We start from the raw sequence: 26,101 nt of genomic DNA on the forward strand, positions 1-26,101 counted from the left end.
ATGGTGCCAGTCAATAATGAAATCACAAGTACTAACACACTTAACAATGATAAAGATACTAAAAAACAATACAGTAGTAATCAATTAAATTTACAAGACTTTTCAAAACAGAACTTAAGTATTGAAGACTATGCGAACGTATTTCAACAACAAAGAAAGGCACTCGAAGTGAGAATGAAAGAAATTGAAGATACTTTAAAACCAAAATTGCAACAGGTGAAAACTACACATGGTATAAATCATCGGATCAAAAGACATGCCCAAGACGGCATATATACAGCGAAAGATGTTGCTGCATTAGAAGTGATAGTTGATTTAATGCAACACTCACCATACCTTGCACCAGTTCGACCAACTTCATCATCTTACCTAAGCAACAACAAAAGTGGAATTTTCAAAAGTAATTCTAATAGCAACACTAATGCCATACAAATTCATATAGATATACCGTACCTGGGATATTTTAAAAGGTCTGCTGATGAGCCCATTAAAATTAGAAGAGTATTTGTGGCCAAAATGTCATCACCAGTAGATATGGAATACAAAGTGCAATCTTTCCAAATTGATAATCCAGAAAACAGTATTACAACAGATGTTATACCTCAAACATTAGTGCCATACGATGTCTTAATAAGAAGCACACAACCTGCTGCTGGAGTGTTATTTCTATTGGATCCAAATAATCCACGATCAATTATACCAATTAAATCTTTAAAGAACATAATTGTAAGGCAGTCAAATGAACAGGGAAATAGTTCTGATTCTCCAGGTATAAGTGTAACCCAAAAAATGGAGAAAACGACGTCTGTTAAAAATATGGGAAGAGTGACTTTGAGTAAGGACTTTATTGTATCGTTAAATGAAGAGTTGATTAAACTTTACGATAAAGTTAATAAGGCCAATAATAGTAGTTTTGTGGAACATAACATTAAATGTAGAGATACAAATAAAGCAGAGGGTCAAAAAATATCAGCACATGTAGCCAAGCGGTGTGATCGTCATAAAATTTGGGCAAAAATAAAAAAAACATTTCAGCACGACAGAGTATGTAAGTGTAAATGTAAACCAAATGAAAAGATGTGCAAGGCATGCGCTGCATCTGATGCAGTCATGAATGAATTGATATTTGAAATGGATAATTTACTAAACTACATGACCAGACATTGCACCGAAATCCAAACATATTTTTATATGAATCCAGCTGGTGGAAGGAAACTCAAAGATGCTGTTCACAAACTAGATGTAAGCCTTAGTAATTACTTTAAAAGATCCAAAGGCTATTGTCAAGGAACACCTTGTACATCATTTTATGTAAAAAAACAATCAAATTCCCAATCAGGCAATAAGAGTGGCTATATAGAAAATCATTTAGTCGATGATTTAGAATCTTTAGATTATAGCTTAAACTCAGCTGCCAAACTGAATATGTGCGCCAATGAGTCACTTAAGGGGCATTTTGAAAATTTAATTAGGAGAGTAAGAAATTGTATTTACGACAAGAAAATGAACAGATATGCAAAAAGCGCAACAAATCCAACCGGAGGGTTATATACTTTGGACAATATTAATGTCAATATTATTTGCCGTCCTGACACTACAGCTGGTCTAACCAGACCACCAGACATGAATTATAAAAATTCAATTGGATACATAGTAACTGATCCAATATCAGGAAGTATGTTTAACTATGTCGACGATGAAGTTAAATATAAAAAGAAATACAAAGGCTTGAAAAAGTTTTTGAATATGAGTCGTAAATCAATAAGATTAAACGGTGACAAAAGACTTTTACGTAAATCGGCAACATTTGCTGAAAGTCCAAATAAACTGCCAAATCATCATGGATTCTCATGTCATTATTTAAGTCTTGTTCCTAATATCACTCAATGTAATGTTTCTTCAGAAAAAATACTGAAAACGGAACAAAAAAATAAATACGTATCCAGTGTAACAAAAGATCCTAAAGTACAGCTGGTAACTAACTTTAAGAACGATAAAGGCTACTACAAATATGAAGGCAAATCAAAACCTTTATTTTCAATAAACATAAAGAAACACATTAACGCTAAGAGATTTGTACATAGTTACAATGTAAGCGATAATGCAATACAACCTGATTTATTAACATTCGACGGGAATACATTATTTGATAAGTTACCACCGACACACGAGTTCATGAACTACGAGCACCACCCATTTAATAACAATATTGAATTAACAACCGTCCATCCCTTAACTTCAATAAGTAAAACCAAACGCAGTGACCTCAGGAAAACGTCTATGACAAAATCACAGGGATTTACTATAACTACCTACAGTGAAAATAGATCCTTTTTAAATAATCAACCTAAAATACAGTCTACATTGCCATACACACCGAATGTACAGAGACAAATGGAAACCTTTCCTGAAGAAATAACGAATTCAAAATTGAGAAAAATATTTTACCCACATGTTGAAGCTTCAAATGCAAAAACATGTAATATATTACAGAAATTGCGAGCAGGTACTGCTTCTTTACGGAAGTGGTGGCTTGGTAGACAAAATAAACATATATCTACAGATCCTTATATCAGCAATTCAACAATTGAAATGTACCCCGTAATTGAACGTAAAGGCAGAGCTTTATTAAAAAACAACTTAGAAATACTATTCGATGAACTCAAAGATGTACTATCACAAAGGACGACCACATTTTACCCAACAATTTTCATAATAGATGATTATGACAACGAAGGTGTGGACGATATAATCGAACAAGCAACTGAAAAAATAGATATAGTAATTAATAAACAGAACCAAGAAAAAGAACGAATTAAGAAAGAGGAATTGCTACTAGACGTACTGCAATACGAAAAGAGTAAAATTTCTGATGAAATGGCGAAAGTTGTATCTAAACACGACATTACTTCTACTTCGGAAGATGCAATGGATGATATTAACCGACATTTTTTTAATAGTATGACACCAATAAAACCACCTCCGTAAGTATATTTTTTTAATTGCTTATACTGCACAAGTAGGTTACAGACGCTATAGCTATTTCAATCGAGTTGCCCGGAAGTTTTTTAAACTACTAAAAACTATGTTGAGACTAGTAAAAGGTGGAAATTTAGCACTGAACAGAAACCACGGAAAGGTTCTGTCACAGAAGTAAAAATGCCGGTATAGTTCAAAGCAACGACTAAAGGACCACCAATAGATACGTATTTCTCAAAGCATCTATGAAGGTCGACGATTCCCTGTTGTTTTATAGGGGCCACTCCATCTTAACTCTCCTCATTTTCTAAGTTCTATACTGACTGTCGTTCAAAACACCATAGCGCCATAGCCCAGTTCTAGTACAATTTATAATTTACGTATTTTTATAATAAAGTAATAATAAATTCAGCCAGTCCAGAAAAAATACATATTTACGGTTTTGTTTTTATTTTTCAGAACTCTTGCGATCACAACAAACGCTCCAAAACCGATCACAATAGAGGAAATGGCTGAAGGGGATTATTGCATCGTAAATTCAATTTATGAAACTACACTTAAACCATTGGCCATTATAAGAAATTTCAAGCCTATCTCGATGGACCCTGAACCAAAAAAAAATATTCCAAGGAATGCGACAGAAGGGGGCGGTCTTAATACGATCTTGAAGTCAACGTATAAAACAACAAATGAATATACATACTTGAAGAATCTTGTACAAACTTACATGAGAAAAAAAGACGGACAGGTAATGGAAGGTATTTGGAATTTTTCTAATCAAATTGTTCATATCGTAGCTTATAACGACAGGTGCTAAGACTGAGCTTCAAAGATTTGTTATCTAAATAGGTCCTTGATAGATCCAAAATCGATGTAGGCTTTGTAGAAGGTGACGTAGCGACCAAAACGTCTTTTATTCTTGAACGAAGGAATAAAACGAAAGTGGATTAATATAAGAGGCGCCTTTGCCTCCTAGTAATTAGGCATGCGGGTAATTTAAAAAAGGCTTCTTTATCTACACACATATCATAAACCCTCTATGATGTATTCAAAAACCGCAAATTACAGCCAGCATAAATATAAGTTTTGTTAGAACAAATTTATTTTCTGTGAAAATGTTATTATTGCATAATATTAACATCAAATTCGATAATTATTAATACAAAGATCGAACACTCAGAAAAAATTCCTTCGATCCGGTCGGATTCGAACCGACGTCTACTAGCATACCGTGCCAGACGCTATACCAACTAAGCCACGGAACGAACCAGCGGACCTCACGAATTTTTCTATGTGCGTGTTTCGTATCTTTTGTATTTGGTTTTTTCAACGACTTTTTAGTCGTAGCACCATCTATGAGAAATCTATGACGGTTTTATCACCCAGTTAGATATCTTTACAGTTACCAACCCTGGCGAGAGATATCGCTATTCACTGTATTTTAATTTTTTATTGAATTGATATAATTTTTTTTTTGTGACATTATTCCACTAGTTTGTTATAATTATTAATACAAAGATCGAACACTCAGAAAAAATTCCTTCGATCCGGCCGGATTCGAACCGACGTCTTCTAGCTTACCGTGCCAGAAGCTGTAACTGTAAGCAATTTGATTCGACCTCAATTCTAATATCAGTTGAGATGAAATTTTACCCGTAACTTGATATCGAACGATGTGATAGAAAAAGAAACTACGTTTGTGTGACATGCGTGAGAAAAGTTTTTATTTGCCGCCATTTCGCCAGTAACATGCGGTTCCTGAACACATCACAGAGATCTTATAATATGTGTGTAGATAAAGCAGTGAATGTAACTGTACATAATTAGGCATTCAAACACTCGTTTGATGTTTTTTATGAAACTCGCCTGCTACCAGCTCGGCAGCGAGAAAATAAAATAGTACTTTCAAAGGAACAAATAATAACGCATACACTTACTTGTTCTTAATGTAATTTAGCCATTGACTTACAATTATATGGACGTCGGGTCCGCGCTAAAAAGTGTCCGAACTTATAGGGCGTTAAAATCGTATACAGACCGTCATTCACGCTTTAGTCTTCGTTTGTTCGACTGACAGCGAAGCAAGCAAAATTAGACAGTACTGCAATGACATTACAATTTAAATTCAACGTTTTAGCTTTTTCATATTCCTTTACATGTCACTACATTTAAATAGGTTGACTTGGGACATTTTTTTCGTGGTTTTTGTATTAGACCCGTCGTCCATTTATTTGTAAGTCAATGAATTTAGCAATTAATTTGTGGCTGTAACTATGAGTACGTTGGTCCACGGAGAAGAAAAGTGAAATCAGGCGTTCGCTATGTTATAAGCTTTGGCATTTCACTTTAAATTAATAAGATAAGATCCTTGAATGTAACGACGAATACAGAGTAGGTATTTTAATGTAGGTTTCTGTCAGTCAGGTCAGCGAGGAGCCAGGTGGGTGATCCCCAGGTCACGACTTTGGCGTAAAAACGAGATGGGGAGTACTTACATTGTTATTGCAGGTAATTATAATATATCGCACCCCTCATGGAAGAATGGCGTAAGTGGAGTTACGTCAAAAACGTTTATTGCTCCATTAGATACAGAAAAATATAACCCACGTCCTCTCCAAATCTTGTAGTTTAAAAAATTGGAGAGAATATGGGTTATATTTTTCTGTGGGTTATATTTAACTGCCTCCGTGGCCGAACGGTTACCATGCCGGACTGCCACGCAGAGGTCCCAGGTTCGATTCCCGGGCCGGGAGAAATATTTGTATGACCTACATTTATTTCTCTCATGAGTTTGGGTGTAATTTGTGGTTGTCTATGTGTGTGTCCATGGCATCCGCGACACAGGGTTTACCTAGTGCGGGGCTATGTTGAGTGTGTGCGTTATTGTTATTATTATTATCTAATGGAACTAAAAAACTCCACTTATGCCATTCTTCCATGAGGGGTGCGATATGTACACAGGCTGATTTTTTGTCACTAGACAAATTTCATTAGTATGATCGTTGATTAAATATATCGTACATCTTTTTTATTTTAGTATCACCCAGTACTAAAATGTTGAGGTATGACCTCACAAATTTATCCAAAGAATGGCCACGATTGTAGGCACACTACACAATTACACAATACTCTCCGGCCGATGCAATTGTAGCATTTCCCACGCCTCAGCTCTGCCCATCGTATCAGTGAGTGCCGGGCACTATCAGTCAGAAGTAAACTTGAGTACTGTAGCGTTGTGTGGTCCCCGACATATCGAGTCCATGTTGAGAGAATTGAAAGAGTCCAAAGAAGGTTTCTACGACCCCTGGCATACCGCTTCAGGCCGCCTCGTGACGTAAACTGTTACAGTGCCCGACTTGAGCACTTTGGCATGCAAACTTTGAATGGTAGGAGAAATACTTTAGGCTTATGTTTCTTACATAAAATTATGAACGGCATGATAGACTGCCCGTCTATTCTCAATAAATTTAGTTTGCGAGTACCCCCACGTCCGCCTCGACAGCCGCGTCCTTTATTTCATGTCCGTTTGTGTAGAACGAATGTAGGAAAGCATTCGCCAGTCCCCCGCCTATCTAGTTTATATATCGAGTGTCCGTCATATGCGTCATATAAGGGCATTTCTCCAAAGCCGCAATTTTCTGTGTCCATGCACTAAACTCCACTTATTTATCAAAACAAAAGTCTACAAAAAAAGTGTATTATAGATATAGAGGTCGAAAGCTAACTCTGGAGAGCACAAAATGTTCCCAATAATCCTTTCGGACCTAATGGAAAAAAATCCGAAAGGTCTAAAACCTGACAACGGATGCGTGTCCTGAATGCAGCACAAAGTGTCATTTTTCTCAAAATTGAACTAGACTTTAGTTCACATATAATATATTAGATGACAGTACTTCTAATCTGAATTTCACAAAAACTAGACAATAGTTTTATCACAATACCAAGATTGCTGCGTATCCCAAGCTTACGCAGGAATTCGGTGGTTACTATTCACGCTACACATCAGAAGTGAAGCATTTTAGAAGTTTCACAATTCGTTCGTAATATTCGTCCATCACGCCCCTGCAGCTGGAAAGAACTGGTGGATGATTTCGCACGTCTCGTGAAATGATGGCATAAGTGGAATTATGTCAAACATGTTTATTGCTCGATTAGATACAGAAAAATATAACCCACATCCTCTCCAACTGTACATCAGATACAGAAAAATATAACCTACATCCTATCCAATTCCAAAAGATGTCAATTATATTTTGCTTTATCTAATAGGCAAAAAACGTGTTTGACGTAATTTTACTTATGTCATTCTTCCATGAGGGGTGCGATTTGTTGCCGATTTTAGGAGTTTTTGCGTGTAAATAGGTTATTCAGTGGATTTTGTCCACGTTGATTTTTTAATTCGGTGTGTACGATATTTCAAAAACGAAATTTTAAATTTTATGGTTGTGTGCAATATTTTTTATACTATTTGTTGTGACGACTAAAATATAATAACAATTTATTGGTTTTACAAGTATTGTCATTTACGAATAATATAAAAAAATATATATATATTCTGAATCCCGTGGCCATGGATTCGGTGTATTTTATGCCACCGAATTCAGAAAAGCCTCCACCGCATTCGGAAAAACCTGTCGAAACCATATTTTCTTTGAAAAAGCAAGAATTTTGTACTTTTTTTTTCATATAAATGTTTACTTAATATTATTGATTTTCACAATTTTATATTACTATAGGAAATGAAACTATTTTTCCGGATTTAAATCGCGTATATTTGTTTTTTCAAACAAACCGACGCGTTTCGGGCCCTTTACAGGTCCCATGGTCACGGTTGACTGAGGTGGTACAGTCTTCAACCAGTATGTCTAATATTGATGCAAACCACCCTATTTTTTCACTATAGTTACAATAGTTATTAATTAAATGCCTCATTTTTAATTTTACAAAGAAAACATTCCAATTTACGCTACATTAAGTTTTACAAATTATTTTATTGAATGAATTTTTATTAAGTTCAATTTATTATATTAATAATTAATATAAATTAGAATAAACTAAAACATATTAATTATTACTGCAGTCTTATGTCTGTTTGGGATTTTCATATAAACATAGGAAATACTGGATCCCAAACTGGTGGTACGGAGAAACCATCTTCCTGTTGAAATTAGGATGTTTTTTAATTTCAATGGCCTCTCGCAGCATCCTGGGCAGATAACGGACTTCTTTTGCAAGGACCTGGGGTTTGTCAAACTTCATTGAATGTGTAGGTTTATCCATGACATGCTCGCAGACTGCAGACTTGTTTACGCGACGGTGTTTGACATCAGCTATATGTTCTTTGACGCGGATACAAATACTTCGCTTTGTTTGTCCAATATAAGAGAGACCGCACTCACAGTCAAGCTTGTAAACTCCTGCATCCTGTAAGGGGATGTTACATTTCACGGGTCTCAGGAACTGAGAAATCTTCCTCAGGGGCTTGAAATAGGTCTTGATAGAAGCACGCCTGGAGACTCTTCCGATCTTGTCAGAAACACCTCTGACGTAAGGTTTAATGGCAGGTCTTCGCTCGACTGTTGATGGTTCACACGGGGCCTGCGGTATTGGCGTGGAATCTTCAACTTATTCGCATGTAGGACTTGCTTTATATGCTGAAGTTCCCCTGCCAGATGATTACTGTCGCAGACACCATGGTGCTCTCTGAAACAAAGATTTGCCCACGGTAGCTAACCTACCTGTATGTAAATACCTATCTGTATGGGTTTTCTTTCGAAATACAGTATTATTGACACTTTTTCGTCCAATATGACAGCCAATATGACTGCTGCTCAGCTCTTCAATGAGTCCGTTAATATAGAGGCTAAACAAACTGGGAGAGCTTAAATCACCCTGTCTAACTTCACAACTTGGTACATACTCATCGGAACATACATTTGACCATTTTACAGTGTTACTTTGATTATTATGCCAAAATTTAAACAAGTTAATGTACTCCCTAGACATCCCCAATCCCTCTAATTTCTTCCGCAACAGATTGTAATTAACCAGGTCAAATGCCTTGGAAAGATCTAAAAAGCATGCGTATACATTTGCCTTCCGTTCAGTGTAGTAAGACACTGTGTGTTTTAAACTCAAAATTGCCAACTCCGTTGACAAACGTGGCCGAAAACCAATCTGGCCATCATCCAGACTTAAACATATTTGCAGACGCATGTTCAGAATACCATCCAAAACCTTTGCTACAGCAGTTGTCAATGATGTGGGTCTGTAATTTCTAGTCGAAGATATGTCACCAATCGTATTTTTACAATTGGTACAACCACTGTACGAATAACTTCCGGCGGCACACATCCATGACCAATACATAAGTTAAATAAAATATGTAAAACTCTTGGCAAATTCTTTCCCCCAAATATTAAATGTTCCACACTTAGACTATCATAAATATTATTATGTTTGGTGATACCCTATTTCGAATGTTCAATGCCAAAACGTATCTTCAATATCTGTGTAGGACAACATAATTAGGCTGTCAATTGTTTTAGGTCCCGCATCTGTGATCCCTATGCTTGCAGACCCCAAATATCAGGATTACACCACAGTAACAGAACCCACGAAAAGGACAACAGAAAAAATTTACTCTCCAGCACTACAACACCGTAAATTTATAAAAACCCCTGAATTTACTACTTCTTCGATTCAATCGATCAATGGCATCAATGCCGCACATACAACTAGTTTAAAGGTAATGCTTTAAAATATAGGTATTAAATATAGATTGGGCGTACTATAAGTTTCCGGAACTGGCCACTTACATAAACAATATTTGAAAAGTAATTACAACATTTGAAAATGAAACTCTTTGGCTGTAGTATACGGTTTGTTTCATCTGACTGTCACTTGTTTTTACATTGTGGCGTCATTTTAGAAATTGGTTGTCTTCATCACCATGGATTTAACTCGTGAAAATTTTCGTAGTTTGATTTTCTACGACTTTAAGTGTAATGTAACAGCTCAGCGGAGCTTCGCTCGGCTTCAAACTGCTTTTGGCGATGAAGCACCATGCAAGACGACTATTTATAGCTAGTTTGCAGAATTCAAATGCGGTCGTGTGAATCTCAGTGACGAATTTCGTGAAGGTCGCCCGTCCACTGCTGTGAACAACAAAAACATCGACGCTGTGCTGTGCATCGATCAAAACAGACACAGCATGTGACATAGGCATGAGTCAAATACAGTCAATACTACACAAACATTTGGGTGTGAAAAAGCTGTGCTCTCGGTGGATCCCACACAATTTGACTGAGGCTCAAAAAACGGATCGCGTCACTTGGTGCAACGCCATGCTTACCAGATTCAACAAAGGGGCGTCAAATTTGGTGTGGGACATAGTAACAGGTGACGAAACATGGATTTATAGTTACGATCCTAAAACAAAGCAGCAATCGAGCTTATGGTGCTTTCGAGATGAGCCGAAACCAAACAAATTGGCGCGCATGGAAAGTGGCTCTAAGCGGATGATTGCTTCTTTTTTTAATAAAACTGGACACGTGGCTACTGTTGCTTTGGAGAATCATTGTACCGTGAATAGTGATTGGTACACGACCATTTGTTTGCTGGAACTTATTGACAAACTCCGTAAAAATAATCGTAAACACCGTATCATCTTGCACCACGATAATGCCAGTTCTCACACCCCCAGACAGACAAATGAATTTTTGAAGGTGAACAACGTTGACCTTGTGAACCATCCCGCGTACAGTCCCGACCTGGCACCTTGTGACTTTTATTTATATCCAAAAATTAAGAACCAGTTACGCGGTCAACAATTTTCGTCACCTGAAGGGGCTGTCGAAGAGTATGAAAAATATGTTTCAGAGATTGTCACGGAGGAGTGGCATAAATGTTTTCAAAATTGTTTCATTCGTATGAAAAAGTGCATTAACGCTTACAGAGAATATTTTGAGAAACAACAAATTCATTTCTGACCATTTATAGTATTTTTAACTGACTTTATAAAAAGGAGGAGGTTCTCAATTCGACCGTACGTTTTTTTTGTATGTATGTTACGCGATAACTCCGCCCTTTGTGAACCGATTTTGATCATTCTTTTTTTGTTGGAAATAGGGTACCACAGAAGTGGTGCCATTTAAATTTTAAGAAAATATTCGACCTCTACTGGTGGTAAACTAAGGGATGAATGACTTTTGAGGTCGGTTTTTTTACTGTACTGAGGTTAGGTTATTTTGTTATTCATTCCGGAAACTTATAGTGCGCCACACGTAAGTACTGCGTACTTGGATGACAAGAATCCGTGGTTGGTGGACCCGTTTAGCTCTTGCAGGTTGTTTCAATCTAAGGTGTTTGAAATAAATATTGTCTCACTGATAAAGCGAATGGTGAGGAGCTCTGCTAGTAATCTAGTTCGAGCGGCCTGTATTAAAAGCACACGTTCACGCTGTTAAGCGTCCCTACAGGATCATCAGTTTTTGTTTAATATTTCAGAAATGCCCATTAAAACTTAATGCACAACTCAACGCGATGACCGTAAATGTCACAGAACTAAAGCCTTCACCAGTATCTACTGAAAACAGTTTGACTGTATTTCCATATACTATTTTAGTGACAAGAAGTAATGGAAAGGATGATGTCACTAAGACAGAGAAGAAAATGAAAAAAAAGAAGAAAATGCAGAAAAAGAAAACAGAAAAAAAAATACGGACAATGCAAGCTTTGAGAATACCAAAACAGAAAGGTGAGGCTGTTAAATGAAAAAAGTACCAATAACAAGTTGATCAAGTCGCCTGTTCCTCCCACACCGCGCACCTCCCACCCTCCCACTACCTCAGGAACCGACTCAGTTAACTGGTAGGCCAGTAGTTTTGATCTTGCACTTCCCCGGGTTTCTTTAAAGTTTTTTTTTCCTACAATAACGTTTTCGCTAAATTTGTCATACAAGATTGCTCATCATGTTCTCTGGCTGTTGCAAGGGATCATCGAGTATATAACCAGAAATATAGACGAAATGTCATTAAATTTGTTTGAAAATTATTGTGCAAATCATTTCGGTGGCAACTGCGCTCCGATTGGCCAGCCCGAATTCGGAACTATTGACGGGTGTCGTCAATTGTTTCACTTCAATTCGACCAATTAACTTGAGCTTTGCTATAATGGACGAAAATTGGAAAATTACATATTCAATATTTAATTACCGATGAAGTGTGATTCCGTTTGTTTCGTAATTAGAAGTTTTGCTGTTTTTCCCACACCACCGAAACTCTCTCTGTCAGAAACTCCTCTCTTTGCTTAGTTTATAAATTAACACACTTCATTTGTTTCAAGAGGCCTGTGACTCCAAATCTGATTCGTGCATTTGTGATATCCATGCGATGTTGAATCACATCCTATACCTACGACAAACTCTGCCAAAGAGGAAATTCGAGAGAGAAATCCAAAATTTAAGTTGTATCTATTTTAAAAGACTTCCTATGTACTTCTATATTGAGACATGGGGGCAAAGGGATAAGAAACAAAATCGAAAGCCTAAAGGTATAGATGATACTATACCTGAGGCCGTGAAATGGGATTGGATTCGAAATAAACGGTCTCTCCTATCAATTGCTGTAAAGGAACAGTATTTCGATAATGACAAGGAATTTGAGGGTCCAGGCATACAATCTAATGATGAGTATTTTGAAAAAATGTATAAAGGAAAGGACAATGTTTTTAAAAGGAAAAAGAGGATAAAAAGAACTCCTACTGACATGAGAGAATTGACTTCGGAGTTGACAAATTTACCACCTTTAAAACCGGCCAGGGTAAGGTAGAAATTTGTTTAAATAAATTATAAATTTACAGCACCCAGTCATTTTCCGAAATTAACCCAGTATCTTCTGACTTTGTCACAGACTCGTCAGAAATATATAAACATTCTAGTGTTCTGTCTTCCATTGGCATCTTCCAACGGCATCTTTCAACAATTATATTTTGTATTTCTTATTGACACATTTGGTTGATTGGGTTCCTATTCATAGCCGCCTCCAGTAGCAGTTTCTCCTGTACAATCTTGAAGATTTCTATACTTAGCACCCTCAATTATCTTCATAAGCTAGACCAATCTAAACGTATTGTCGCCGCTTCACGCCTGATGAACAATAGTAGCTAGGTTAGGTCCAGAAACGCATCAAGGGTCGAAGTTGAAGTAGATCTCATGAAACCCATCATCGCCATGGACGCTAATCTTAAGTTTTTTCCAGCTTGTCTCTACTGTAGTGGTTAGTTCCATCGAACCCTGAAAAGAAATTTACCAAGGCGATATACGAGTACGTCACTGGTGCTTAACTCCTAAATACATCTTTGCCTTTTGAATTTTACTGTTACTTCTTAATCACTTTGATACGGATCCAAATTTCAGAACGAACTAAATTTCAGAATGAATTATACGCAATGAAATACGATACCGTAATTATCGACTGCAACCACCGTACACAAAGTCGTAGTCCAATTTTCGACAAGCAAATTATTTGGAAGACAGACAGAAATATGATGTTAAAATACGATAATGTTGTGGTGGATGGACCTACGGTTACAATCCAGAATTTGCAGTCCAGAAATACTGGAAACTATTCTTGTAGTATGGTAAGGTTACACTACAGCTCATTGAATATGCTATAGATAAGAAACCTCTCCAATTTAATATCAACACATTTAACAGTACCTACATAAACGACTAACAACCAAAGTTACCTTAATTAGATCATCGTTTGGAACCTTTGTTCTGAAAATCATGCTGAAAACCTCGTGGCCTGCACAATAAAGGTATTTTTTGATTCTCAGTTATAATTGTTTTTCCAGGGCCCATCTATCCACAAGATAGTGACGTTGTCCATCATCACTTTACCGGTTTTTGATGTAATTTTTATCCCAATGTACACTTCCAACAACAGCTGCACTTATGACGTTAGTTTCAATTATCTTTTATAATTTAAGATAGGATATTATTGTCCATGAACAACCATAGAACTTTTGAAAAGTGGTGGTTGTGCCATAATCACAACGCTTGGTAGGTGCGTTGGAGATCACAGTACGTACAGATCTCGTTCCACAACACACAGAGCATGCCCAAAGTTAAACTAAAGATAAGTTTTAAGCCCATTCGCGATCTAGTGGGATTTTTAAGAACTATCTACGGACTTTAAGCCATATTAACCAAAGCAGCGCGAAGAGCAAAAAAACATTCTTATTCGTACCGCTCCGTTGTAACACGTCATGAATTAAAGATGAAGTTAATACCTGTCTACACTGTGTGTTGATGACATTCTTGTTCCAGGATCTAAAAGCCCTTCAACATCTTGGTCCGTTGATGTCGAGGCAAGCATGCTTGTGTAGAGAGCACAATTCTGTGGCTATTGATGAGACTTTTTGCTTGCAGGACAAGGTACTCTTTGCGCCCTTGGTCTGATAAACCCACACCTACAATATTACAACTTTTCAGGAGATAGGTTTAAAAATTCTCTGCATAAAATTCAATTTCGTATTCTACTATTTGTTTCATGTAATTCATATTATTCAATGGCATCCATGTGATAACAGCACTTTCACATTATGATCACCAATGGTCGGGAAAAGGTGTTCTACATATATAGATATATATATAGATATACAAAGAGCGACATTGAGTCGTTAAACCACCAAATATTAATGAAGTGCTTTTTTCGAATTCCGGATTTACGGATGAATGAAACTCCTGTCTTTATTTTATTTACGAAGATCCGTACTTGGGTAAGGCCGTCAAAAATACTACTTTTTCGTCTTGTTTAAACGTTTAGCAGTGTCCTAAAATTCCCCACGTAAATGAAATTTAAAATGAATTTTTTTTCTTAAGTTTTACAATGTCGCCGTTCCGTCAATGTGACGATTCTCGTCGCTTTTTCATTGTCTGTTTTAGTAAAAGGTCAGTAATCTACTGCATTTTCTACATGACACCATTAGAATTACTGTAAAATGCAACTTCGACTTCCTAGTTCAACAGTTTTCACCATTAGAATTACTGTAAAATGCAACTTCGACTTCCTAGTTCAACAGTTTTCACCATTAGAATTACTGTAAAATGCAACTTCGACTTCCTAGTTCAACAGTTTTCTCCTAAGATGCAGTAAATGCATTTCCGGAAATCCGGAATTCGAATCGGTAATTAATTAATATTTGATGGTTTTAACACCTTGATGATCACATGTGACGTTATTACTCCAAGAGTACAACTTGTTAACTGATTTAATGGCCGTCATATAAGAAAGAGGCCATGAATAAATTCACTTCGTCGTCATCGTCAACCTGTCCCACTACTGGACAGGAATCATCACCTGTTCTTCTTCACGCAATTTAGAAATTCAAATCCCTGAACCCTAAAGGCTCCTAATAGATTGACTACACGAGGTCTCGGTCTGTTTGCAACAAAACATGAAGTTGATAATGGCTTCACGCGTTTATTGCAAACGTGCAGTCAATCTGTTAGCACCTTTAAACTCTTAATTAACAAACAACCTGCCACTAAAATAATTAATTAACTGATTGATCTTGAAGAGTTTTTGCCCATCGCAAAGAATACAAAAGACTACATAAAGATAACAGTACCTGAGCTCCTGGTACCTCATTTTCCAGTGGGACGATACCACCCAACTCAGAGCTACGGCAATCCAGACATCATGCGTGATACCTGACGTACGATGCAGCCCAAAGTGCAGGCGAGACTTGCAAAGTTCATTCGCCTTATTGTGCGCTGCTAATGCACCTGCTTTGGCTTCTGTACCAGGTAATAAAATTAAAATCGTTTATTTATTCCAGTACACTAATAAATATAAATTCTGTACGGTCTATCTATATAAATTTAGTCAAGTGGAGTCGTCTGCTTTTGTCAAAAAGAAAATCGATTGTCGTCTTTTGTCCAACAGAAAGTCGGTCTTTTGAATTCCTGTCAGTCTAGTGAATCTGTCGTTGTGGCCAGTCAGACTGCTGGTTAATCATGGAGTCTGGAGGCGGCAATTACATTTCTCGTAGAGTTTAAAAGACAATAGCGGTGAGAGCTATAAAGGTCAGCAGCTCAGCAAAATGGTGAAAAGTGTCACAACGCAAAACATCTTTGGTCTCTTTTGTAAAACGCCTGTCAAGGAAACTAGTAGGTGTTAATATTTGGTGTTTACTATTTATAGTTCTAATATCGAGGAATGGCGGAAACGTGAGCCTGACACCCTCAACGAGGAACCCTCGGTCTCTTATCGTCACACACACATTAAGGAAAAAAGGTATGTATGAAAGATTTAGCGACAAAAAATTGGTACGAGACGAACAAGTCGTACGCCTCATGGGATACCACCTACGGCAGTGTATGAGCTTTACATCGCAAAGAGCTACGAGGCACTGCCACTGCGCCCGTCATCCTGAGACATGCTGTTGACAAGTCCCATGTGCCCATAGGTTTAACTGCTTCCGTGGCCGAACGCAGACCAGGATGTCTGCCATGCAAAGGTCCCTGGTTCGATTCCCGGGCCAAGAAAACAAAATAAATATAAATATTAGACAACGTCACATATGTTGCTCCGAACCCAAAGTAAAGCACTTGGATTATGGAATCGGAAAAAACGACGGTACCACAAACACCCAAACCCGAGACAATATAGAAAAGCTTTACTACATTGACCCGGCAACCCTCAGAGATGGCGACACCATGAAAGCCCCTCGACCAAGGAGGTCGTCAAATACGTATATCAAATACGTCAAACAAATCGTAGAAATATTTCTATGGATAGTAAACTCCAATGGTTTCCACATATATCTTCCCTGGCCAGCAGATTAAGCTCCGCTGCATACGCAGTCCGTAGAATGCATGAACTTACCGTTGTTGCTACTGCTACACTAGTTTACTTTAGTTATTTCCATAGTATAAATGTCCTACGGTATTCTCGGTAGGTTCTCGGGTTTCTTTCAGACAAAAGTTTAAGGAGGCTGGTATCATGACATGACATCACAGTAGATTTAGTCAAATATTTTATATGCCCGTTAAAATATACATAATTTCATTAAGAAAGAAGATATCCATAATATTAACCTTAAAACTAAGCCCAAACTCATGGTATCACGATTTCGTTTAACTAAGGTAAACGATTATTTTATGGAGAACTGTATAAGTTCTTACAATAAGATTCTGGAGAATATATTAAGATTTTCATTTCCTATGTTTAAAACTTACATTAAAAGTATTTTAATTGTAAAGTCATATTACAAAATTGTAGACTACGTGTTAGATAAAGATGTGCAGAGAAAATAACGTGAGTCTAGACCCCTAGAGTTTCTTGCTCGTTCTTCTCAGGGAGGTAAGCGTAATGAACGAGCAGTAGCTTAAAAAATTACGTTTTCAAGTGTAAACATTTTACCTATGGAATAAATGATTATTTGATTATTGACCTACGTTTATCTCGTGAGATGAGTGTAATTTGTGATTGTCTATGTGTGTATCCAAGGCACCCGCGATACAGGCTGTCCATAGACAATGTGAATTTTAATTCATTTGTGGTGCGAGTACCAACTCAACACCTGTCGACCTTCATGAGAGAAGACTTTTGGCCAAAGGGTGTCATGTACGGCGTTTCCGAGGACGGCTACCGGACACCCACGTTGCGTCACACGTCGAAGTACATACGTGTAAATAAATAGTGTTATATGTATATTATCATGTTATATTGTATTCATGATTAGTCCGTAAGGTATTTATTTAATATTTCTGTTATATTATTGTTATAGTATATGTATATTAGTCTGTAAGGTATGTATCTATGGGTCCTAGTTGCCTGAAATAAATAAATAAATAAAATAAATAAAATAAAATGAAAAATAAATAAAATAGTGCGAGGCTATGAGTATGTTTGTTAAAAACAAGTTTCACCAACACATTTACTCTTTAATCCGGAATATAGTAATGCTTGGTAAAAATTGGTAAGGTAGCGGAAGCATTAGTGTGTTATATTTACGGGTACACCACTATCGATATTGTCATACATATCACCATCGGCATCATCACTAGTAAAATCTGCTCTATGTAATCACATTGATCCAGATCTGAAAGTATTGTGTAAGTATGTGTGTTTGCCAGAGTCAATGACCTTGTCGTCACATTCAGCTCCTCTGTTCCAGACCAGGCACCCAACCACAATTTCCACCAACTGGCGTCAAACATGCACCCGGGCAATATCGACATCGTCGTCTCCTGTCCGTCCGGGTTTTATTTGTTGCCCAATGAAAAGATTTGTGGTTAGTTTGACTATTGATTCTTTTATGATAGCAAATGACGGGACAAACAAGTGCACCTGGTGTTAAGCGACACGTATATCTATAGCAGTTGCAGTGCTCAAAGCTTTAAGCGGCAAGGATGTGATAGACACTCCCACTGCACCTGTATTTTCATCAGCACCCCTTACCCGTCTAACCCGGAAAGCTGTAATGCTCACATTATTGCTTGGCAGCAGAAATAGGCAATATTCGCGGAGTTACCAGTACCAGGGCTCCATCACTCGGTCAAGGTTATATGCGATAAGTGCCTACCGCTCATATACTCATACAAATCTTTCATTTATGTGCATTGGGCTCCGCACGATGGCACAGGGCGGGCAACGTTATTTTCACCTCTCTGAGCTCGTACTTAGCTGCCTTTTTCCTCGTAGTGAACTCCTGGTGTCATTAGTCAGATTTAGTAGGCTATTATAGCGTAAATAAAGTGATGTATCTGTTACTTAGTAATCTGTGACATAACTACTTGACGGCAGAAATGGGTAAGGAAGGTGGCAGTACTTCCCTAGACGAACTCTCACAAGGAGGTCTATCCGTTCCAGTATCCTGCCCATCGGACACCTACTCCTTGGCCGGCGACAACACGTGCTACTCGTGCCCACCCGGCACGACGTCGGAGCCGGGCGCCGACCGATGCCGAATCTCGCTGCGCCGCATGCGCAGGTACGATGTACGTACATATAAACACCGTCTAAGTTCCTTCTAGTAAATCTTCTTATTGTCGTGTCGATTCTTCTTTTTTGTTAGGACTATATTGACTCCGTATAGTACGTTGCTACCTTGACTGCGCTATCCATGGTCGCGTAGAGATCTTCCCTCGTATAGGTATTAGGACACAAGAGTAAGTGCTGCATGGACTTTATTGGGGCACCGCAGTCACATTGGATTAGACTAGCATCCCTGAAAGCCCATTTACACAGCGTGTCTATGCAGCGTCCTACCTGAGTGCGAAGTCGATTTAAGGACTTCCACACGGGCCACCGCAGATCGCAACCTGGTGGTAGTTGCTCTTCAGGTATGATGAAACCAGGTGGTGGGGGGCTTTTCCGTTTTCACAATGCACACTCGTAGCCGTCGCGGTGCGCAGGAAACTATAACGGCTTTATCGGCAATCGGAGCGCTGTTGTCACAGTAATGACAAGGCAGAATAGTTTTCAAAAAAAAATGAAATGACATTTCGTATCTATTTCTGGTTATATACTCGATGAATGGGATAAATAGCAACTACACGATCGTTGACAATCCGTTCATTACTTGTTAGATAACGTTATCTGTAAATTTAATACCTACTCAAATTTCAATAAAGGCAAATTATAGTGGATGAATACCAGATTTTCTGTATTAAGTGGTAAAAGTTGGCACTATTTATTTTCATAAACGAAACCAGCATCAGAGGGCAGTTTTTGTCAACGAAACGTCGAGGTAATTAAAATATGTTCTAAACATGATTAAGTCCCGAATTAAATATCAAATAATCTGTTAATACTTATGTTACAAAATCCAGTTCTCCTCTTAAACAGTGGTGGTGGTACCCTCCATGCGGCTACACTATTGCAGCATTGGGTGTTCTGTCTGCCTGTCTCATTTGTGCTGTATGCGCTCTTACGGCACATATGACAGGATGCCGAACGCCCTCAGTCAGACATACCATGTTGCACGATATCGAGAGCCGATGGACGATGGCGGTTAAAAGAGGTAATTTAAAATAATTTTTTATTATATATTATTTATTGCCCCCAAAAACACATGCAACATAAAAATCAATAATAAAAAACCAACGCAATGAGAACAAAGGTCATAAGCGGGCAACAGTGTGCAAAAGAGAAAGAGGGAAAAATATAACAGAGATAAAAATATAAAAATACCAACATTTGCACAGGTATATGGGTATTATAAACACCGAATATAATAATGTAAATACACAAACATAAATTAAAAAAAATAAGATCACTACAAAGACAGTTCAGCAAGAAAGTGCTGCATAGCATTTAACTTGGCGCTTTGTTAACGCTGAGTTTAAACCGGGCCGAAACCCATTAACGGCTCCATTAATATTAAAATTGAAAGCAAAAAATATTTATAACTAAATCATTGAATTACAAATAAATGGACGACGGGTCTAATACAAAAACCACGAAAAAAATGTCCCAAGTCAACCTATATAAACGTAGTGACTTGTAAAGGAATATGAATAAGCTAAAACGTTGAATTTAAATTGTAGTGTCATCGCAGTACTGTCTAATTTTGCTTGCTTCGATGTCAGTCGAACAAACGAAGACTAAAGCGCGAATGACGCTCTGTATACGATTTTAACGCCCTATACGCACATCCGAATCAGTGCGGTGCGGTGCACGCTCGGATTCGGACGTGCTCCACTGCACAATAAGAATTATAATAATTCGCGACCCGCGCGGCAATAGCCGCTGCACGTAATTGACTATGGGTTCTCAGCAACTCATAGCCAACGAACTGTTGGCGTTTATACAACACGCCATAGATACCATGGACGAAGTCAGCATCGTGCAGATCTGCAAGTCAAATTTCAAAGAAGAAGAGATTTGCAGTGGCAAGGCGCTGCTTTTCCGGACGTTTGGCAAAGCCGAGCAGATGCCGTCTCGTCGGAGAGATGGAGGAGCGAAGAGTCTCCAGGACATCATTACGTTGTTCAAGGAGACCGACCCAGACGACGTGCCTGCATTCGTGACGAAGGAGCTGCATAAGCTGCCCCCTGTCACGTTCGACCACGTCGACGTCACCAGGCTGCTGAAGGACATCACGTCCCTAAAAGCAAGCCTTGCTGATGTTCAGTGTAAATTGGAGGCCTCAGACAACACCATCAGTGAGTTGCGTGCCCAAGTTGTATTACTTAGTAGTGCGGCATCGGTAAGTAGGTCACCTGAGGCCTGCAACGTGAACACTTGTCGCGGGGCGCAAAATGCTTCTTTCAGCAGTTTTGAGTCGGCTCACATGCATGTGTCACCGACCTCTCGCGCTGTTGCCGCGCGCGTTTCCCCGCACCCCGCCCCGCCGGAGACGACCCCTCCACGTGATTACGCAGCTGTTGCCGCTGCCCGACCTAGTACTCCACAACCACAACCCAGGCAACCAATGAAGGGAAAATCGAAAAAGAAACTCGTATCTGGAGCTGCGTCGTCAGTACCACCGAGACGAGTTGATCAGTGCGACGAGGACGGCTTTCGGAAGGTGGAAAAGAAAAAGAAGAACACCAGCCGAAACCTTAGTGGCACCGACCTGACTGGTCCGAATCATTTATTGCGTCCAGCGGTACCGACGACGTTGTTATACGTGTCACGTCTTCATTACTCCACCAAGTCTGCGGATATTGTGGAGTACATGCGAGTGAAGGCCAACGCAAACCTGAGGGTCGAGCGGTTGGAGTCGCGCCACAATGTGAATTTTAATTCATTTGTGGTGCGAGCACCAACTCAACACCTGTCGACCTTCATGAGAGAAGACTTTTGGCCGAAGGGTGTCATGTACCGGCGTTTCCGAGGACGGCTACCGGACACACACGTTGCGTCACACGTCGAAGTACATACGTGTAAATAAATAGTGTTATATGTATATTATCATGTTATATTGTATTTATGATTAGTCCGTAAGGTATTTATTTAATATTTCTGTTATTGTTTTATTATATTATTGTTATATTATATGTACGTTAGTCTGTAAGGTATGTATCTATGGGTCCTAGTTGCCTGAAATAAATAAATAAATAAATAATTAAAAAAAATATATAAGTTCGGACACTTTTTAGCGCGGACCCGACGTCCATATAATTGTAAGTCAATGAACAAAAGAGATGAGTTTTCAACAAGAACTTTGTTTTGTAAATGAAAATAAAACAATAAATTTAGATGACAATGATTCTAATTTTTATTGCATTAAAAAAAGTAAGGTTTGGCAATTATGAATGAAAAATGATATCTCATAAATGTCCACCACGACCACAGTTACAAATGTCGATTCTTTCATCAAAGTTTTTAATCACTTTTTTTAACGACAAAACGGTGGGTCTATTTCGTTAATCTCTTCACGAATTTTGAGTTGTAAGGCTGCAATCAATTGGATAGGCTCCGTATAGACTCTGTCTTTAACATAACCCCATAGAAAATAATCCTGCGGTGTTAAATCACATGTTCGAGCTGACCACTTAACGGCTGAATTTCGTGAAATTATGCGATCGGGAAATTTGGTTTGCAATAAATTCATTGTTTCGGTGGCTGTGTGACTTGTGGCACCGTCTTGTTGAAACAAGTAAGTGATATCCGTATCATCAATAATAGGCCAAAATTGAGTTGTTAACATATCTCGATAGCGTAATCCATTGACCGTAACGGCAATTCTTGCCGAATGTTCGAAACGCCAACGGCACATTGAATGATATTTATTACAAAATGTTTGTTTATTGCCATTTGATCTAGATGATTCGATTTGCCTTTCTATTTAATAGATTTGCTTGAAAATCGCATTGAAATATGTCATAAGTCTAAGGATCACACGTGTCGATCCCCAAATATAATAACAAAACAGTACAGAGTACTAAAAAACCGACATCATAAATCATTCATCCCCTAGTTTGCCATCTTCAGGGGTGGAATATTTTCTTCAAACGTAAATGGGACCACATCAGGTCAGTGGTGGATTTGCAGTCATGGCTGCCCTAGGCCCCAGGCAATGTAGTCAGTACCAGCCGCCCCTTTGTCAGCACTCATGTACCTACTGGTAGACATATCTATATTTTATAAGTACAATGTACGTAAGTGATTTAGGAAGATTATTGTTGTACGATGCGGTGGAGTGCGGCCCGCTATAATGTGCGTGAGCCTTTAAAATATTTAGGGACTTTGAGTTATTTCTTGTTCTCATCAGTGAATTTTTTGTCACGATTGGCCGCCCCTACAATCGGGTCGCCCTAGGCCCGGACCTAGGGTGGCCTTAGGGCAAATCTGCCACTGTCTGAGGTACCCTTTTTCCAATAAAAAAAAGAAACATCAAAATCGGTTCACAAATTTAAAGAGTTATCGCGTAACATACACAGAAAAACGTCCAATTGAGAACTTCCTGCGTTTTTTGAAGTCGGTCAATAAGACGAGCTTCGTCCTGATTTTCATTCAAATCGGAATCGATCGGGTAGTCTGGAAATCAGATGGTTTTCTGAGCGAGAAGATGAACCTGATTCCTGCTATATCTTTCTAATTTGTGAGTTAGAAATGTCAAAAGTCGCAATTATGCGCCTCGACTCGGAAAAGAGGCAGTTTCCGATCGAGGGAGGCAATCAAAATCAAAAGCTGAAGTGACAATTGAACTTAATGTTGTAATCATTTCTTGGTCGCTTTGAAAAAAACGTGAACAAACTTTTAATAACGACAGGATCGAAGAAACGCAGCAACTCGTCGCAAGCGCAATCGAACAAGAGCCATCCATTGTCGCCATCGGCTGTCATCCTGGCCAAGTTCTTCAGGCGTTCGTCCTCTTCACGTGCTACTGGTAAGCCTACAGAAACCAAGTCACAGTGATCAAACCTACATATCGAAGATCACAACCCTCTGAAAACGAGTAAAGCTCCCAACCTTCATTGGGCCAGCGTGGTGGGCTATGGCCTAAAACCCTCGCCAGAGAGTAAACTCGTGTTCAGCAATAAGGCGTATAAATGGGTTGTGGATGATGATGATAGGTTTTCAATAAAAACACTTTGTGTATCCTGAAATACAAGTATCAATACAAAATATATTAAGTCGTAACTTAGCTGACTCTTACAACATACGTACCGTTATTACAATAGTCTCGTAACTCAAAATATCTGAAATTAAATTTCTGAACGTAAAATTTCATTTGAAACCCGTCTTTAGGATATTGTAAGAAACAGCTGATGTCACCGGAAGTCACTGTTAGTGGTTTGCTGACTTCTGTGAAATCCAATATTGCATTATGGGTTGTGATCGGAATTCGACAAGCGAGGAGGAGCATTGCTTTTTCTACTGCACTGTTTCGAATTACAGCGGTATAGACATTGACTTACAATTATATGGACGTCGGGTCCGCGCTAAAAAGTGTCCGAACTTATAGGGCGTTAAAATCGTATACAGAGCGTCATTCACGCTTTAGTCTTCGTTTGTTCGACTGACAGCGAAGCAAGCAAAATTAGACAGTACTGCGATGACATTACAATTTAAATTCAACGTTTTAGCTTTTTCATATTCCTTTACATGTCACTACGTTTAAATAGGTTTACTTGGGACATTTTTTTCGTGGTTTTTGTATTAGACCCGTCGTCCATTTATTTGTAAGTCAATGGGTATAAATGATTTTAAACAAAAGATAAACTTGTTGTATTTCTAGTTACTACACTGTTGTTGATTCAAACAAATTCAAATAAAAAATATATTTTTATTCAAGACATTCTTGCTGGTTTACTTAACGTTTTTAGATTAGATAAGTACAGTTTTGTTGAAGTACTTATTTTTTTAAATCTAAATACATACTTGTGAATCGTATTATTTTTTTTATATTATCAAGTGACGGGACGAACAATTCGTGCTCCTGGTGGTAAACTACACGCCTGTCCATAACAGTTGCAGTGCCACTCAGATCTTTAAATCGCAAAGATCTGAGGGGCACTGCCACTGCGCCCGTCACCCTGTGACATAAGTTGACAAGTCCGGGTGCCTGTAATTTCATCAGCAGAGCTCCAGTGCTACTATTTGAAACGGTCCTTTTACTCAAAATTAGGAAATATTTTTTTCTCTTTTATTGTTAGATATATTTGGCAAGTAGGAAATTGTTTAATGTCTTTGTTAATAAATTTTAAATTGTACATACATAACAATGCCCTTTCACAGGGATTGAGTAAACCGTTTTTCATCGATTCTAAAAAAATATTCTTTTTTAATTAATTCACTATTGTAATGTACGGTTATTTTTAGTTGAAGATTTTCAAGAAAATAAGTTTGAGAAGTGGAAGATGAAGAATTTGGAAAAACTACCTCCACCACTTCCCCCCATTGACTTCAACTTGAGCAACACAACTATCAACGAAGATTAGTGCCGAAGATGGTCTTACAACTGCTTAGAACAAGTTGGCACAGCTTATGCCTAGAGGCACCCCTCAACAAAGTCCAAAACCCACACAGCTACTTAACTTAAGCTGTCAAAATGTAAAGCGCCAATCAAGACATCGGTATTTAAACCGTCCAGTTGCATTGAAAATGGACACTAACTTGTGTTAGAGTTAGCACGGCATTACCACAGTTCTTGACAAGTTAACAGACAGTATCTGAAGTACAGATGCCGAAAATAAACGTGCTGTCAACAAAATGATTATACCTTTAATATTACAAATTAAGCACTACATTTAAATAGGTGAGTATTTAGCGTTAATAAACTACAAACTTAAATGTCAACAAATATTCTCTGTTAGCTTGCCAAGAAAAAATATAGGATTTTGACCTAAAATACGCTTTCGTTCTGTTAATTTTGAAATTGTTTGTGCTTTCAGAAATTATATATGAGTTCCGTAGATTCAAATGGACTTTTTTTAAAAACAATAGCTTTCGGTGATTTGTTTAATTTTTGCTAGTTATCCAGAACATTACGTTATAACGTACGCAAAAGTAAGCTACTCAAGATGGACAAATTTCTTTTTATATGCATATACATTTCTATGGTGTTTGGGTAATGCGCGATAACAACAAATTGCAAAATTTTTTATTCGTGTCCAATAAAGTTAAGTCCAAAAAATAATAACACCATTAAAACC

General features: G+C 38.1%; 1 protein-coding gene and 1 long non-coding RNA gene across 2 annotated transcripts; both read left to right on the top strand.

The window, feature by feature from the left end:
- LOC113227678 lies at positions 1–26,101 on the top strand. The gene is made up of 13 exons (XM_026460649.1): positions 1–1,675; positions 2,720–2,984; positions 12,716–12,800; positions 13,414–13,620; positions 13,837–13,941; positions 14,312–14,419; positions 15,643–15,793; positions 16,191–16,283; positions 18,169–18,285; positions 18,864–18,991; positions 19,842–20,016; positions 23,716–23,832; positions 25,269–26,101. The coding sequence occupies exons 1-13, from the start codon at positions 1–3 to the stop codon at positions 25,385–25,387; spliced, it is 3,345 nt and encodes a 1,114-aa protein (XP_026316434.1). The 3' UTR covers positions 25,388–26,101.
- On the top strand, positions 5,412–11,557 carry LOC113227705. Its single transcript, XR_003310224.1, has 3 exons — positions 5,412–5,487; positions 9,528–9,727; positions 11,488–11,557. It is a non-coding gene; the product is annotated as an uncharacterized LOC113227705 (long non-coding RNA).

This window comes from Hyposmocoma kahamanoa, unplaced genomic scaffold (assembly GCF_003589595.1).
Source record: "Hyposmocoma kahamanoa isolate Upper Pololo Valley unplaced genomic scaffold, ASM358959v1 213, whole genome shotgun sequence".
Lineage (NCBI taxonomy): Eukaryota > Metazoa > Arthropoda > Insecta > Lepidoptera > Cosmopterigidae > Hyposmocoma > Hyposmocoma kahamanoa.

Bases quoted from the DNA above. Each gene is read 5' to 3' on its own strand.
- LOC113227678 (XM_026460649.1), top strand. From the start codon at position 1: ATGGTGCCAGTCAATAATGAAATCACAAGTACTAACACACTTAACAAT. The intron at 2,985-12,715 runs GTAAGTATATTT...TGTTTTTAAAAG, and splicing joins ACACCAATAAAACCACCTCC to GAAAAAGAGGATAAAAAGAA. The intron at 12,801-13,413 runs GTAAGGTAGAAA...ACTAAATTTCAG, and splicing joins CACCTTTAAAACCGGCCAGG to AATGAATTATACGCAATGAA.